This window comes from Propithecus coquereli, unplaced genomic scaffold, assembly GCF_000956105.1.
Source record: "Propithecus coquereli isolate 6110/MARCELLA unplaced genomic scaffold, Pcoq_1.0 Scaffold503, whole genome shotgun sequence".
NCBI lineage: Eukaryota > Metazoa > Chordata > Mammalia > Primates > Indriidae > Propithecus > Propithecus coquereli.
In genome coordinates this window covers 702,171-720,005 of record NW_012150875.1, presented here as the reverse complement: position 1 = coordinate 720,005, position 17,835 = coordinate 702,171, and the positions used below count along the sequence as shown (strand labels likewise).

Sequence of the window (17,835 nt, the reverse complement as noted above, 5' to 3'; positions counted from 1 at the left end):
ATACAATGTGTAATGATCAAAGAAGGTAACTGGGATATCTATCATTTTAAGCATTTATCTTTTCTTTGTGTTGGGAAAATTCCAGTTCTTGTAGCTATTTTGAAATATACAATAAATTACTGTAAGCTATAGCCCCCTACTGTGCTATCGAATACTGGAAGTCATTCCTTTTATCTGGCAGCGTTGTTGTACCCATTAACCACAATCTCTTCATCCCCGCTCCTGGCCTCTGCATTTCTGCCGGCGCTTGCTGTGTCTTGACTCCCTAGGTGGACGGGTGGGCAAACCCTGCCGCTGCGACTGTGGAAGGTCGCGTGGGAAGGCGTGTCGCATACGTAGAGAAGGTGGCTGGGGCTGTGCGGCTCTAAGGGAGAGCCGACAGAACAATGAGAAGAGCACAGGGAATAAGGCAAGAAGTCTGCTTCGATTACAGAGAAGGCAAGACGTAAATTTGTGAGGTCAGAGGAATGACTGACGATTATGTGAGTGACTCATAAAGTGAAATGATGGAAAGACTGAGCTGGATGAGAGTAAAAAAAAAAAAGAAAAATGTTTTCCAGGGCAATAAAGCTCTGTCTACACAGTACGACAAATGATTTAAAAGTAGAGCCACCAATCAGTTGCTCTGACTAGCCAGCTACTGATAATTTTCCCTCACTGAATCGACTGGTCTCCCTGATGTAATTAGCATGATCCATGTTAAGAGAAAGTTTCATCAACTATGTAATAACTTCATACACTAAGTAAGTGGATGCAAACAAATTCAAGTGCTGCTTTCAAAAATTTTCAGGGATAAAACCGATTATTCAAGTATAAACTTAATGAAAGATTAATAATGGCCAAACGGTATTAGGATTAGGCCCCAAAGCAAAGTCAAACACCACTGTGGGCCAGGGGCTGACAACGTTCCCAAGTGCACACGGGCACAGGACTGCCCACACCGACGCTGGCGGGCCCCATGCCGGCTGGGTGGGCGGTGGGCTCTGAACTGGCCTTGGGGAAGAGGTCTGCCCAGTTTTATGCAACATGACATTAGATGCTGGGGGCGGGGGGTTCCTTGACAATTCCAGTTCTGAGTTAAAAATTACTGGCCCTATGTGCAAAATGTTATTTTAAAGATGATTTCCTCCAAAGTACTACATTAAGGAGTTTTACAAAACACTGAAAAGTTCCTGAATCAAGAAGTGGCATCAGTAAATCCAGCATATTTTAGTTCTGTTGCATGATTCAGGAGAGCATGAAGGTCTACGGTTTAAAACTGTCAATTAAAAAAGCCTCTTTTAAAATATCATTACTGTCTTAGGGCTTCCCATTAATTGGCTGATGGAACTTGGCACTTCAATTCCTGTTCATGAAAAGTGACCCAGAATTTTGTTGCTGCAATTATGAAGCATTTTGACAGCGCACAGGGCACCATAGATCTAAAGATCTAAAAATGAACTTGCAGCAAATTAAAAACATTTTTTTTGTTAAATTGGTTAGAAATCATGGTTTTAATCTCACCGTCTACTGATGATATATCCTAATCTTACTATCTAAAATGTTCAACATAATAGAAGCAATAAATGGAAGGTTCGAAATTTTTAAAATTAAACTTCTGAATCCTTTTGAAGCCAAAAATATTCTAGCATATTCGTAACTGATTATACACTAAATAATAACAGATAATAGTTATTTCTGATGGTACAGACCATCAAATTAAACTTGATCTATGCTACTGGACATCCTTCTAGATTTGGAAAGTAAATCATTTTCCTATATGCTAAGAGAATCCTGAAAGACAAACTGGGAAGTATGGAGTTCTCAGTTCTATTTAGTCACTTTCCTCATTATGCCTAATGAATCTTCATCACAACAGATCTCCCACTTTCCATTCTCTTACATGAAAAACATGGAGGCTCCTGAAAAATGTAATACCCTTCTAATATTTTTTAGACTTTCATTTGCTCATAAAACAGGACAAATGCCCCAGAATTCCATTAACATCTCTTGCAAATCGGATAATCAAATTGCCAGGATTTCTATTACTGGAAGTCAAGACAAGCAACTCTGCTGTCAAGAGAAATTTGCAGAGATTGTTTCTTTTAGTTCTAGGCTAACTTCTACCTGCCCATGTCCCTTTTCTAAAGCTATGAAGTATACGGTTTAACTCCTGAATAAATTTATTGCCTGGACCATTTTTTTTTAATCATAATACCACAGGAATTAAAACAAGTATCTTAAACATACCTCAAATCATTAAAAAAATTTTGATAAACTAAGCTAACTGAAGGCAGGTATATAGTTAACAGCTTGACTCTTGAAGGTATATTCCATTTCTTCTATTAAAAAATATTAACTGTTAAGAGGTAGAAAATCTCTTGAAGGCAAACAGTAAAACTGTCCCTTTAAAATTAGCCCCTTTAAAACAAATTTAAATAATGAAGATTTTTATAGTTTCACACTATCTTGCTTGTCACTGTCACTGAACTTCCATTACAGAGTCAGGAGGAATGTTTACAGCTGAGTGAGGTTACAGATGAGAGCCAGCCTGAGTCTGTGGCTGTCATTTCCTGAATGTTCTAAAGCAGGGACCTAGCACAGATCTGTTTGGGGATTTCCAATAACTTTTCTCTGGAAAGAATGGATTCTCTCATGACTCACACAGGTTCATACAGAGCCATCTGGATGTGCAGGGGGCTCATCTGTTTCATAAATAATATACTATGCACCTGTATCTTACACTCTAAGGGCCCATGAATCACGTTCTCGGTATGTTCTAAAAGAACGAGTGAAAAAGTGCTAAAAGAAATTATATAACCTCTTCTGCAACTCAATTTTCGAATATAAAAGATGTATATAACAATGAACAAATGCCTTTTTGAGCTGGGAGGCTGACATGACAATTAGTGCGGTGTCATCCGAATCTAACCTGCCCAGTTTAACGCGATGCCATAAAAATACAGACATTTCGGTTTGACGGCTCCAGGAAAGCAATGGAGTAGTTACCGAAAGGAAATTTTCATTGCTATACCTCCCGGAGTTCAATTTAGAAGGCCTCCTAGACCTATTTTCTTCCTTGAGAACAGAAAAGAAATAAATACAAGACTTAAAGAGAACTTACAAAATTAAATGTGGTTTCTTTTCCTTTAGATATTTAAGAATAGGGGCAATGGATGACCTTGAGAAGGACACCAGCCCACTTAAAAGGTCTCAATCGCCTCAGACACAGAGGCATCTGGGAACTGTGGGCACAACGGGAGGCAGGCACTTCAAGCATCATAAACGGGTAACGAGGAAGGAGGTTACTTTAAAAGGAACTACATTTTTCAGCTGCTCTGCTGAGAACTTATCCTGACTGTGGCTGACAAGCAGGTGATGGAGATTTTGTGTGGAACCAGAAGAGCTTGCAATAGGTACTTCTCCCCAATCACTTCTTACAGAGAGTTTAAAATGAAGGACACTTAATCATACTTACATTATGTTCTTTTAATCACCAAATGATAGTTAATTAGTTATCACAGAATCAGAAAAACACTTATGTGGAAAAGAGTTGGAGACCAGTGGTTCCCAGGATTGGACACCTGCAAAGAGCTTATTTCAATTTCTCCAAATCAATACACACTTGCAGCCAATTAATAATTTTTCTCTTCTGTTCAGTCCTAAAAGTTGTTAAAAATGGCCCTGCGTCATTTGGGAATCATAAGATTTTTAGAGATGGGCTATGACTCAATTCCTTTGAAATGTAGCCTTTTCTCAGCAAGAAATAATAAATATGAAATGTGTATCAGAATCATTGCTTAGGTTAAAAATCCAAAATGTGTTCAAAATAAAGCACTGCTTCTGACTTTAATATTCATCTTTGCATTTGAGAAGCAAACAAAATAAATGAAAACATCTTTTCCCTGTTTTCATTGAGTATGGATTATGGATCTGAGATAGCAATTTTTTCTTGCTGTTGCTAAGTATTAAAAAGATACTACATGAGAAACAGTGACATGGCAATTTTTTAGACAGACTGAGGAAAATGAGGGGAGAAAAAAAGAGCCCCCAGAAGTGCCTGCGTACAAGCTCCATGTGACTCACTCTGTTAATAAAATATGTGGCTGGAACAAAACTCCTACATCTGGGAGGGAGTATGAGAAATCATGAAATCTGCAGGGGGCTGAAGAGATGGACCCGAGTGGGGTAAATGCAGTAAAACGTCACAGTACGATCAGAGGCACTCAGATGCCTTACCAGCAAGGTGAGGCTGCGACCTCGCCTCTCCCTGCACACTACGATACCACACAGCAACCAACGTCTACTGGCTGGTTTGGTGGGAAAAATGTTAAGGTCATATATTTGCATCTTTTGGTGAAATAAGACAGAAAGGGCCACATGCATTGCCTCGTCAGTAATGAGTCAAGCAACCTTTGTTTTTATTTTGTTGTCATGGAGATAGAGGCTCAGCAGTGGGAATTCTAGGAACATACCAGGGCGGTGGTCAGACGCCCTGGATCCATATGGATGTATATAAAAGAAAGTCAAACCACCTTCAGGTGCAAAGAGCCTAGCCCTGGGAATCACATGTTTTCTCTAGCAGCTAATTTAACGATGGGTAGGAAGCAATATCCTAGGGGGATTGAGTCCACGTGTATTTTAAACAAAACAACGTTAGGATTTTCACTAACTACATTCTTTCTATATGATTTCAATAAGAGAATAAAACAATTTCAAATGCTTAAGATATACAATAGGGAAAAGGGAACTGTTTTTTACTTAATCTGAGTTATGATTTTCCCATTAAAATCTATCTGCATTGAGTGGGGGGGGGCACAAAGAAATAACAATTATTTTTAAAAGTTTTGACTGTTCAGTTTAGGATAGCTCTGAAAACACAATTTAGTTTGAAATTCAAGCTGTTTCATTTCCTATTTAATCTTGTAAATTTCCTTCCCTTACAATACTCAGGTTGGAAGAGTGCCAGATTAGACCAGGAACAAATTTTCACCAACTTCACTTCAGTGCTTTATTTTTAGATTATATTAAAAACCTCATTAGGCTCCCTGAGGGAAAAGAGTGTTAACCACTAACAGAGGCAGGGGAAAATAAAGGAAACGGACAGACAAGCTGAATTGTTAACAAGGAAGGCTCTCTTAAAACAGTTGGTCTGAGGTCGATGTAACAGCTAAAGAAACTTATTACCAAGACCAGGTACATGACTTGAGCTGGAGCTTAATCTTTTACCCCATGGCTAGTAAGGACTAGTCAGGCTTGTCAAAGTGGCGTCTGTCTTTATTACGATTTCCAGATGAGATGTGGAAGGAAGAGGAGTGGGTGGAAGGGAAGTTAGAGAAATCTCTAAAGACGATAAGCTAAGAGCTCTGTGCCGGTGCACAACACCCATGTGTTTCAGAATCTCCCGCGGATAAGCTGGAAAATGGGTAGGCATGTGCAACACTGTGTGCAAGATTAAATGGAATGTTGAATGGAACTTTTAAAATTTATTAATGTATTTACATAATTTATAATCTTTAAGCAATGGTCTCATAAATACAGACTACAACTTTACATATGCTAAGCAACAGATACTTGTTTTTCCCCACTAAAATACTTGGGTTAAATAATTGACAGCATTTACATACTTTCTTTACTTTTTCTCTTCTTCTTTTTTTTAAACTCCACTAGTCAGTTTGGAACATATGCAATTCAATTTATTCCAGGCAGCTTCTCTACTATCACCATCTCGATCATGGGAGCTTATTTAAAAAGGTGCCAATAATGTGTCTGGAGACACATACATGACAGGGTCAGAAGCAAACCTAGAGTGAGCTAGGCACCTACTGTTACCATTGCTAATTTACTCTATGCATCCTAGGCTAATATAATTCAATGAAAAGTGCTTTAGAGATGGCAGAGATGAAATTGTTTCCACCAGTCCTATAAATAACCCATTTTAGTGTCAAATAATCGCCATCTCTCCACTTATGATATCCTACCACTTTTAAATGATACAACCCCCCTCTAACAGTGGTAACAGAAACCAAGGAAATTACAATCTCCACGAGGTTTTTTTTTCCCTCGACGACCACAAAAGTGCTAATCTTCCCTTTACAAATGTTACATAAAATCTTGATTACAAAACTACTCAACAATTTAATCCTACCATCCATACAATTATACATTCTTTTTCGGCAAGGTCAAAAGCCAATGATGTAGTCCCTTCGTACACCAGAAATTCTTTACATAACAGAAGTCTACAGACTGAAATACTGCTGCAGTCTTCAAAACTGGTCAATTTCTGTGAATCATTTTTGCATGAAGAAGGCTCAAGACCGGCTATGTGAAAACTGGTGGCAGGGACCCCAGCCCTCCTGTTAACTTTCAGGACCACCTACTTCATCACTGTCTGAGAACTCAGTCAACAGCAGCTTCGCTTTGGCTCTGAAGGCTGTCTTCGGAGTTTGAAGCCCTTACCGCCAGATGGCGGGTTGGCGTCAGTGGATGGAATTCTTCGACCTAACCAAGATGAGAGGAGGGAAGGGAATGATGAGCTTTCACTTTCCAAATCTGTTCATGCTCAGACACAACAATTTTGCAGATGCAATTTGAAAGGTTTCATTAAAGTAAAAAAAAAAAAGTTTGATAAACTTTTTACTTTGGAAAAATTTTAGATTTACAGAAAAGTTGCAAAGATGATATAAGAGAGTTCCTATGTACCTCTCTTCCAGTTTCCCTTAATGCTGACATAATACCATGGGACATTTGTCAAAATGAAGAATTCAACATTGCCACATCACTATTAACTTCAGACTTTTTTCAGGTATCACTGATTTTTCCACTAATGTCCTGTTTCTTGTTTCCGTCTCAGAATCCGAACAATGATATCACACAGCATTTTGCAAAAAAATTTTTAATTAAAAATGTTTTGAGTAGGTAAAACACGTTTAAAAACTTCAATCAGGACAAGCTTGTCCCTCTGTCTCATGGCAGAGGCCACCGTGGTGACCCATGTCTCATGCAGCCTTCCAGAGATAGATGTGCATAAACATTCACAGGTACCCTATTCTGCCTCCCCTTTCTTAAGCCCAAATGGGAGCAAACAGTATGCACTGTTCTCCACCTTGCTGTTTTCCCTGAATATATCTTGGGGATTGTTCCATCACAGCATATGGAGGCTGCTACTTTCTTTTTAATCGCTTTAAAATACTGCATTGTATGGATGTACCATAACTTATTTAACCAGTTCTCTATTGATGGATATTTAGTTTCCAATATTTTGATGTTATTAACAATGGTCCAGAAAGTATCTTTGTGAACCTATATGTGCTGGATAAATTACCAGGAGAGGAAGAGCTAGGTCATGCTTTCTACTCCTGGGTTTGTCTGATACATACACTGTATTCCCAGTGTCTGTATAGCATAAATGCAAGAAGAACGTGCAATTTAAATTTTGACAGATGCTGCCAAATTGCTTGCTGAAGAGGCTGTGCCACTTTATTCTCCTACCAACAATGCATGAGAATGAACAGGTTTCACTTTACTGCTCCATGAAGCATAATGTCAATTTCGAGAGAATCCTTAAATCACCCGTCCACCTACCTGACCAGTAATTCAAGGGTTGCTTCTTGTACAAAGGCACTCCTGATGTCCTCCCACTTCCTAGCTCTCTCCAATATCTCAGACACTAAAATCAATTAGGACACCAGAAGCATGCTACTACATATTTGTTTATGAATTAGACCCTAAGCTCTTCTAGGGAAGAGATCCTGTTTCTCCATCTTTGTGTTTCCAGTATCTTTTTAGCATAGTACCTGGCACAGAGATATTTTGTAAACATGGAATAAATGGACATATACATCTTTTGACATTAACGAGGGTAAGAAGGAATCTCTGCCAACTCTCAGGTCCTTGAACCCCCACCATTTCGAGCGGGCTACAAATTTGTGTGGGCAGTGCACAGCACGTTTGCTACGTCGACAAGAAAGTGTCCCCCAAGTATGTCCTACAACTGCTTTTCAAATGCCTATAAGACACTGTTGTGAATAAATTACACATTTATTTAAAAGCTTTACTGAAGCTTCTTGTCATTATTTATTTCTCAGTAAATGGATACTAAAATATACCTGGTATAATAGAGGCATTTGGGAAATGTGACATAAAAATTTTGGGTACAAATAACATTTGCAGAAGAAAGCAGACAAGAACAGCTTCATGAACTGGGAATAGGCAATGATTTCTTAAAAGCTACCAAAACCTTTATGGTAATCATAAAGGAAAATAAAGATAAACTGCATTATATTAAGATTAAAAACCTTAGTTCATTGAAGAAGTTGATTCAAAACTCAAAGCCATAGAGTAAAGAACTAGAAAACATTAAGAAGGCAGGTAACCCAAAAGGAAAACAGGCAAAAAAAGACATAAAAGGCATTTCACGAAAGAGGTTATCTAGATATTATATGAATGCAAATGAATCTCTAGAAAAGTGCTTGACTTTATTAACTGCCATGGAAACGCAGATCACAACCTCCTCACCAAAGACAGACAGTGATTGGGATTCTCACGCACCACTAGTGTGGGTGTCAACTAGGACAACCGCCACTTTTAAAACTGGTTGTCAGTAAAGTTGTACTGAATGCATGCATACCCAATGACCCGGCAATTCTTCTTGTGGGTATAAATATACCTAACGAAAGTGTGTACAGATGTTCACCAAAGAATATGACCAGGATGTTCAGAGCTGTATTACTTATCGTAACTCTAAACTGGAAACAGCTACCCAAATGCCTATCACAGCAGAATGGATAATTACACTGTAGATATTCTCTGCTTCCCCGGACCCCCGACTCTGACTCTGACACTGACACACACACACACACCAGCCATGAGAACGCATCACCTACAGCTATATGCAATGACATGGATTATCTAAAAATGTAATGCAGAACAAAAGAAGCCAGACACAAAAGAGGAAACAGTGTGTTTTAAAAAATATAAACTACAAATGCATGTAAAACCAAAACAGGCAACGCCAATCTGAAGAATTAGTAGTCACGATGGTGGTGAGTTACCCTTGGGGGTGCAGGAACTGTCGTGTCCCAACCTGAACGCCACGCATAGGAGTATATTCAATTTGTGAAAATTCACTGAGCTTTGTGCTTCCGACATGTGCACATCTCTGTGTATCTAGTATGCTCTGGTGCACAGCGTGCCAGGCACTGGGCTCGTGTAATTTTACGACATCCAGTCAACGATAAAGTCTATTTACATCTCTCCCAATTTTTCTAATCTTTGTGAACATATAGTTTTCATTTTTCACAGTTAAAATTAGTATTTACAAGACTAGTTTTTACGTAAGAATTTTCATTGTTGGTATACTTCACCACCTTCCTGTTTTTAATACTGCTATAGTAAAGAACACTTTAAAGGAAAAAAAAGATAATTTTAACATACTTAAGACATCACACACTTAGATATTCTAGCTTGAACTGTGAAAAATTCCCAACTGGCCTTATGTTGCCTTTCAAGAATGCATTTGGACTGATCAACACATAAGTGCACATATAATAATAACATTTATTGGAGGGGGGAGGGGGGAGGAGGGGATGGGTATATGCATACACAGAGTGTGATGAGCACCATCCGGGGGATGGACATGCTTGAAGCTCGGACTTGGGCAGTGGGGCCAAGGGCAACATATGTAACCTAAACATCTGTACCCCATAATACGCTGAAATAAAAAAAAAAAAATTAAAAAAAAAAAAAAGAATGCATTTGGGTACCTGCTATTTACATCGAGGACAACAACAAACATCATGACTTTTCAATGCTGAAATGAAGGAGCTGACATAGGGGGTGCAATCAGCAGTCTACTGGTGGCAAGTGGGCTCCTCAGGTCTACAAAGTACTCTGAAAATATTTGAATTATTGGCCAAATCTAAACATGGGATGTGTAAAAAAATCTGACAATAACTCCCAGCAATTAGGCAACCAGGGGCCCACATTCCAGACTGGCCCCAACTGCCGGAGCTGGGCCTGACCTGCCACCTGTCAGGGTCCCCAGGAGTCCCCCAGCCTGCTCTGCTCATGAGATGCCCCTGCCTGGCCTTGGTGGGCACTGGGCTTCATGCCCCTCCTGTGCACAACGGCCAAAAGCCCTTCCAGCTTCAGTCACCGTGGATCTCAACCCCACAGCGGACCTTCACGCGTGAGTCCATTGTGCCTCTCCCCCTCTGGAATTCTGATGCGAATCCGCACATCTCCGCGGGGCCTGCTCCCTCGGCTCTGAGAGCACCTCCTCAGAGAGGCCTTCCCCGATCACCTGCAGACATTCTTTCACCTCATCCTATAAATTATTTTCTTCATGACTTATTTTTATCTGAAATGATCCTATTTATTTGGTGTTCACTGCCTGCCTCCCTCCGTGGAATGTGCACTCCAGGAGAGAAAGGGCTACATCTATCTCTTCACGGCTGTCTCCCCTGAGCCTGGTACTGCTCCCAATAAATATTTTGATGAATCTGAATGAAATGAACAAACACGGACGCAATCTGCAGCGGATCCCAAAGGTATGGGCAGCCCTGCTCAGTCCAGTGCCGCCACATCAGCACCGCGGGGAGGGAAGGGAGGGTGGGAAACGAATTTTACCTTTCACTCGCCTGGTATTAATTTTTGAGGGTTTTCTTACAATGAAATTACACCTGCATTTCATTTCCTTTTATTTATTTTGTTCATTTTCGATGACCTTGGATGACTAATTGAAACACATTTAAATAGAGAAAAAGGGAGAGATGACAGCTTCCACGACCTCAGTGCCCCGTGCATTATTTATTCAGTGGCAACACTCTTTCTAGAAGGGCTATACTCATCAGGCAGCCGCTCTCCAGCAATTATAACATGATATGAAAGCTGCTTATTACTCTTACATTCTCAAATCTCTTTTCACTGAGGACAATTTCAGAGACTAGACTACACTAAGTAAGGTGGGAATTCTAACCAGGAAGATAATTCTGTTTTAAGATGCTCTGCACAGAGGAAACCGATAAGGAGCAGAGATACTCACTAATTTCTATAAAGAGTTCATTTATGTTTATCGCGTTTTTTGCGCTGGTCTCTACAAAAATTGCATGAATGGAGTCAGCGTAGTCCTTAGCATCTCTCTCCATGACTTCTCTGGAAGGCAACAATTGCAAATCAGAAATTCTACATATTAACATCTTAATGTCATCCCCTCCTACCCAGTAATTAGCCAGATTTATGATGACAAAGCGTGTCCTGAATGGTTGCTACATGAGTCCTGACGTGCGGTCCTCCCATTTATACCACTTCTGTGGTTAAACCATAGCAATGTAGCTAACGGAGTCATCAGGGAACGGCAGAGTTTTCTTTCCCCCTTAAATTAAAAAAAAAAAAGCCCTTGCTTTGGGAATCAGGGAAGTGGCCCAGGAAAACTGCCACTAAATGTGCTTTCTGAATTCAAGTATTCTATGTCACGGGAATTTGGGGGCCACATTGATCTCAGATAATGTCAAGTGTGATGTGACCAGTGTTTAAGTAAATTACACACCTGTCTATATATGTAATATAATTAGCTCCAAATGCCTGAAATCTTAATTGTAGTTTGAAACTTCAGGACTCCAACCACACAACCAAAAGGAATTTTTCAAGTCAGAGATAAAATACAAGATTCTTATATTGGATATTGTTCATTAAGAAAAGGAACACATAATTGGCATTGTAATTTCTTGTTCTGATAACTTACCTTACGTCGATAAGGTCACACTTATTTCCTGCAATAGCAACTACAATATTAGGTGGGCCATGCTGTCGAAGCTCTTTTACCCAATTCTTTAATGTTGAAAATGTCTCCTGTAACACAAAAAAGGAGAACTGGAGAGCTAAGCAACTAAGAGAGTTTTCAAAATAGTCTGAAGAAAACTATATATAGTCTTACTTCTTTTGTGATATCATAAACGATTATAGCTGCAGCCGACCCTCGATAGTACATTGGTGCTAAGGCACGAAACTGCAGAGGAGGGGGAAAAATAAACAACAAAATTGGGAAAACTGGTTAAATATGTTTTTACTAGACTTTTAAGCCATTATCCCTGCACAAAAGGTAATCTTTTTCTTAAGCCAAAGAAGATGACATGATGCTTTAAAGCAAATGAACCAGTAATTACCAAAGGCAAAAACTTTTAATGTAACACTGAAATGTCTCTCAGAAGATAGTTTAGAATACAGCTTTATAGGAATTAAATATGGGGCTATAAACAATTGTTTCAGCTAAAAAGGCTTTTTAATTGAACTCAATGTTATAATTCCCAAATTCATTTGTTCAACAGTCCTTTAAACTTTGGCTTCCCAAACAAACTATCATGGAAATAAAAATAATGCTGTAAATAGTTCTCCAGAGAAGTGGCTGCATTTGGGTGTCGTAAAGATAACCCTTGTAATCTAAATGCTGATTGTCCTTTAGAAATGAGCACACATTTACATTCACTACTTGGATGAGTTTGCAACTTGCTTTTCTGACATCTCCAGGCGCATGGCAATTCCCAAATGCTGGGTACAGATCTCACTTCATTTACATGAATTCAACTCTGTACTTAGAGTTTCTTCCCACCCACCACCTCCCCTCCTGGACACACACAACAGGTAGGGAGGGAGGAGGAAAAGGAGAGGAATAACCAGCTGAATAGCAAGGGTGACTGAGCAGGCCACTTCTCTAGATAAATGTGAGATGGAAAATATGAAGCTTTTCCCTTGGTTTCTGGGCACAGTTCCAGTGTGAGCATCTCACTCACCCAATATGAGCCAATGTTTAACGTAAGAATTTTGCCTACACTTGATCTACATATGATGTGATGCCACTGAGCTCACCTCCTCCTGCTTACCTCCAAACACAGGCAAGAATCGTCGCCACAGGGAGCATTTGGTGCACGCATATAATCCACATATAGAACGATGAATTCTGTAACTTCTTATCCAATGGGTTTAACCTTTTGGCTTTTAAGCTTTTATATTAATTTGAGTTTTACAAAAGGAAGTGAAATTACGACTGCAGCTCCATGAGGGAAGTCAGAATGCATGCTGAGCATGCCATTTTGTCTTGGGGCCCAGTACCTGGCACACCGTCGGTAACTGAGAACTGGTGAGCAAATGAGTAGGAGCTACATAAGCACGGGGGGATGTCAAACTAAGTGCCAGATCCAGATGTCCAGACACAGAAACTTTACTAGTCTTTGTGAGAGAAACCCCTGCCTGTGGGCTGAAAGCCTACTAATACTAACTTCCAATAAAATGATACGTTAAGTTTTAAAGAGAACAAAAATAAAGGTTGTAAGCAAGAAAGCACCACAGAAAAGGAAACTACATTATGAGGTAAAAAAGACTTAAAATGTTGAATTCTATAGCATAAGAGAAAATGAGACAGAAGCACTGATGGAACAAAGGTTATGGCATTAGCTTTCCTTTCTGATGTACTTATGTTGGCAATGTCCCTCACAGGTTGGTTTCTTTTTTCTTCTTTTTTCAAATTTGTAATGTAAAATTCACATGGAGAAAAGCAAAGATCTTAGGACAATCTGATAAACTGACAAATGTATACATCCATGTAAACACCATCGACCAAGATATAAAATATTTCGATCAACACAGAAAATTCCCTAAGATTTTTATCATGTCCTTTTTTAACCTTAATAATAACCCTTGTCTTCAAGTCTATTTTATTGATACTCATATAACCACAATGGATTTCTTTTGCTTATGATTTGCATAGAATATCCTTTTCCATTCTCTTATTTTCAATCTGTCTTCGTTTTCTTTGTTTTTATATTTAAGGTCATTCTCTTATAACAGGCATATACTTGGGTCCTGCTTTTTGATACAATCTGACAACCTCTGCCTTTTAAGTGGAATGTTTAGTTCTTTTATATATTTAATGTACTTCCTGGTATATTTGGGCTTAGGTCTACCATTTCATCAGTTTTATTTATTTTATTTTCATTAATTAATTAATTTTTAGAGACAAGGTTGCCCAGGCTGGAGTGCAGCGGCAAAATCATAGCTTATTGCAGCCGTGAATGCCTGGGCTCAAGCAATCTTCCTGCCTCAGCTTCCCAAGTAGCTGGGATCACAGGCATGTATCACCACTCCTGGCCAATTAAAAAAAAATTTTTTTAGAGACGGGGGTCTTGCTGTGTTGCCCAGGCTGGTGTGAAATTCCTGTCCTCGAGCAATCCTCCCCCCTCAGCCTCCCAAAGCGCTGGGAATATAGGCATGAGCCACTATGCCTGGCCCTGATTTGTTTTATATTTGTTTCGTTTTTTTTTAAAATTCCTCTGTTCCTCCTCTCCCTGCCCTTTTGCATTGATGGAATTTTTTCAGTATTCAATTTTAATATATTAATTCCTCCACTGGCTTTTTAGCTACCTTGTATTACTTTTTAAGTGGTTGCTCTTGTATCTACAATATATATTGTACATTTTTCTACAATCTACTTAGAAAATGTAACACTTCATGTAAAATATCAGAACTTCGCAAGAGTTTAATTTATCTAACCATCCTTTGTGCTGTCAAATATCTTATATCTATATACACTATAAACTGTACAATCCAGTGTTGTAATTTTTGAATTAAATAGCCAGTTATCTTAATAAGTTGAGGAAAAAAATAATAGATTTTCATATTTACTATTTCCAGTGGTTATTATTTCTTTCTACTGATCTCCGTTATCATCTGGTATCATTTCCCTTTAGCCTGAAAAACTTTCTGGGACTGCTACTGATGAATTCTCAGTTTTTGTTTTTATAAAAACGTCCTTACTTTGACTTCCTATTTTAAAAATAATTTTGGCAGGTTGACAGTTTTTTTGCTTTTAGCACTTTAAAGATAACAGTTCTAATGCTTCTGGCCTCCACTGTTTCTGTGAGGAGTTAACTGTTATTCACATTGTTGTTACCCTGTGTCTTTTATCTCTGGCCGCTTTCAAGATTTTCTCTTTATCTTTGGGTTTCAGCAGTTTGATTCTGATGTACCTAGATGTGGTTTTCTTTTCTACTTACAGGTTTCCTGGACTTCTTGGATTTGTAATTTAGTATGTTTCACCAAATTTGGGAAATTTTCAGCCATTATTTCTTAAAATGTCTTGTTTTCTGTTCCCACTTCCCTCTTTGCTCCTTCTGGGTCTCCAATTGCATGTGTTTAGACTGTATGAATTTGTCCCTGTGATATTAAGATTCTATTCATATTTTTCTACTCTTTTTCCCCCTGTTTTTCTGATTAATCTGTTCTATCACCCATCCGGTGAATTTTTCATCTTAGATATTGCAACTTTCAGTTTTAGCATTTCCATTTGATTCTTTATTAGTTTTCATTCTGTGTGAGATTTCCCATCTGTAGTTAAGTCATTAGGACTACTTTTCTTTAACTCTCTGAACATATTTAAAATATATACTTTAAGTTTTATGTCTGCAATTTCTGGTAACAGGGTCACTTTGGGGTTTGTTTCTACTCACTGGGTCATGTTTTCCTGCCTCATATGTGTAGTAATTCAGATCGCATGCTGGACAGTGCGGGTGACACACTGCAGACTCTGGGTTTTGTTTTCTTCTCTGCAGAGTGTTAAATTACTCGCAGACCATCTCGAGACTGGTTTTACATAGTGTTAGGGTGGGTCTATTTGGTTTTGCCCGTAGTCCCAGGATGTGGTCTCTACTCCTAAGGCATGGTCCTTTTGACGTTTCAATGCAATGCCCAAGGTGTTTAGCAATCCCCTCTAACATGGCAGGATTGGATTCAAACTCTGAAGTCTAGCTCTGTTGTAATGAGCAGCAGCTGAAACCTCTGCTCAGTCTTGTCACCCTTTCTGGCTGTTGGTTTCTGTTGGGTTTTATAATGTCTCTCCTGTGCATTCACAATTTGGGAGTCAATCCAAAGCCTGAGGGAAATTTATAAACAGATTTTGGGGTTTCCCTCCTTGTTGGATCCACCTTTTCTGGGATTTGCCTCCTCTTTTTCCAGCTGCTCTGGTAGTCCCAAACTCTGTCCTCAAACAATAACAGGCTAAAAAGACAGACTTTCTGCTTGAGTTCTAGCTGTCTTGTGCACACAGACTGAAAAGTGCCTACTGGGGAAAAGCTGTAAAAATGTGGATTTCACCCAATATAGCTCCTTTTTTCAATCCCTGACTGCATTTGGTTGCTTGTAGTGCCTTCAAACAGTTATTTTCAAATGTTTTGTCCAAAGTTTCTACATAATTGTTACCTGTGGGAGGGTTACTCTGGCATAAGCTACTCTGGCATTATTGACATCAAAGCTCGTTCCACGTTCTTTTGGTGTAAAGAAAGAAGGTGGAAGCACATAAAGAGACTCAAAAGATGTCAGTACATTTCTGCTCTGGTAGGACCTGGCTCTAGATTGGGGGTGGCAAACTTTTTCCGGTAAGGGCCAGGTAGTAAATACTTTGGCTTTGCGGGTCATATGATCTGTGTCACAACTACTGAACTCTACTGTTGTGGAGTGAAGGCAGCCATAGACAATATGTAAACAAATAAGCATGGCTATGTTTCACTAAAACTTTATATACAAAAACTAGCAGCAGGTTGGATTTGGCCTAAAAATATATTATAAAATCTGTGTTTGCAAATTCTAGTAACAGGGTCACTATGGGGTTTTCTTCTACCCATCGGGTCATGTTTTTGTGTTTCTCCGTATATGCAGTAATTCTGATTGTGTGTTGGACAGTGCGGATGACACACTGTGGACTCTGGTTTCTGCTACCATCGACCCCAGCTCTAGATGATACTGAGCCACTATCATTACTCCTGATTTTAAACATGAGAACAATTTCTTACATGACTACTCTGACAATCGAGTCTGTGCCTTCCTGGTGTCCTGACCTCTGTGGAAACAGTCATGAGGAGAAAGTACAATGAAGATGCAGAAATATAATCTTTAGGGACTATATGCAGTGTCTATTATCTTCTGGTTAAGAAGTTTTCTTTTATATCATCACATACAGATGGCAAGTATTTGAAAGGTTTTTGCTACATTTCTGGTATATTTATGATATGCATTTATGGTGCTTATTTATGTATATGCTGTGTGTCTCAATACTACTGCAGGAGTCTTTATTAGTGAAGGATAATGGGTGGAAAAAGATGACTTAGAATGAATTCATTTAGGACAGCAAATAATAGGGATAAAAAGGTCTCACAAAGGCTCTATCTTGAGAAGATAAATTTAAAATCATGAAAACAAGTTTCATCTTACCTGGTATTTGAAAAAACTTAGCCTTTTTACTATAGCCAGAAGCTAATTTTTTGGATGAACATTGAGTCAAAGCTCACTTCTGATAAAACTATATGCTAGCACAATACAAAATCCTTCATTTTGTGTTTGACTTTCACAGTCTTACCATAAAAACTTTTGCAAAAATATTTGAGGGCTCCATCAATTTTCCCTAGGCCCCTCTTAACCCTTTGATACACAAATCATTATCTTCTGAAGCACTTACATCATCATCCTGATCAGCATTTTTCCTCTTCATTTAATTTAACAAGATCGCTACTGTCAAGGGCTTTACATGACATTTGAGAAATTCTCCAAAATCACTTTCATTGACTTAATGAAATCACTTTGCAATCAGTTGTAACTGGACCATCAGAAGACAACCCATCTGTCAAAATGGTGTGCGGCCACAGATGTCGAATGGGGAGGATGTTTGAATGGTCAGTTCATCAAAAAAGCATTTTCATTTTATGATGACTTTTGGTTCCATAACAAATCTCATAACTACAGAGAACTAAGCAATAAACATGCAAACACCAGAAATTTATTATTTGAGTCATGCACTACGCACATGATGAGGGC

General features: G+C 38.9%; 1 protein-coding gene across 1 annotated transcript in view; it reads right to left on the bottom strand.

Annotated features, from left to right (window-relative positions):
- Nucleotides 1-5,438: 5,438 nt before the first annotated feature.
- The window catches only part of RAB22A (RAB22A, member RAS oncogene family), a 48,275-nt gene continuing 35,878 nt past the window's right edge, over nucleotides 5,439-17,835 (bottom strand). Inside the window, exons 4-7 of the mRNA XM_012656509.1 lie at nucleotides 11,915-11,986; nucleotides 11,723-11,829; nucleotides 11,024-11,133; nucleotides 5,439-6,480 (exon numbers count right to left, since the gene is read on the bottom strand). Of these exons, the coding sequence (XP_012511963.1) occupies nucleotides 6,383-6,480; nucleotides 11,024-11,133; nucleotides 11,723-11,829; nucleotides 11,915-11,986 (387 nt within the window). The 3' untranslated portion in view covers nucleotides 5,439-6,382. The remainder of the gene's footprint in view (nucleotides 6,481-11,023; nucleotides 11,134-11,722; nucleotides 11,830-11,914; nucleotides 11,987-17,835) is intronic.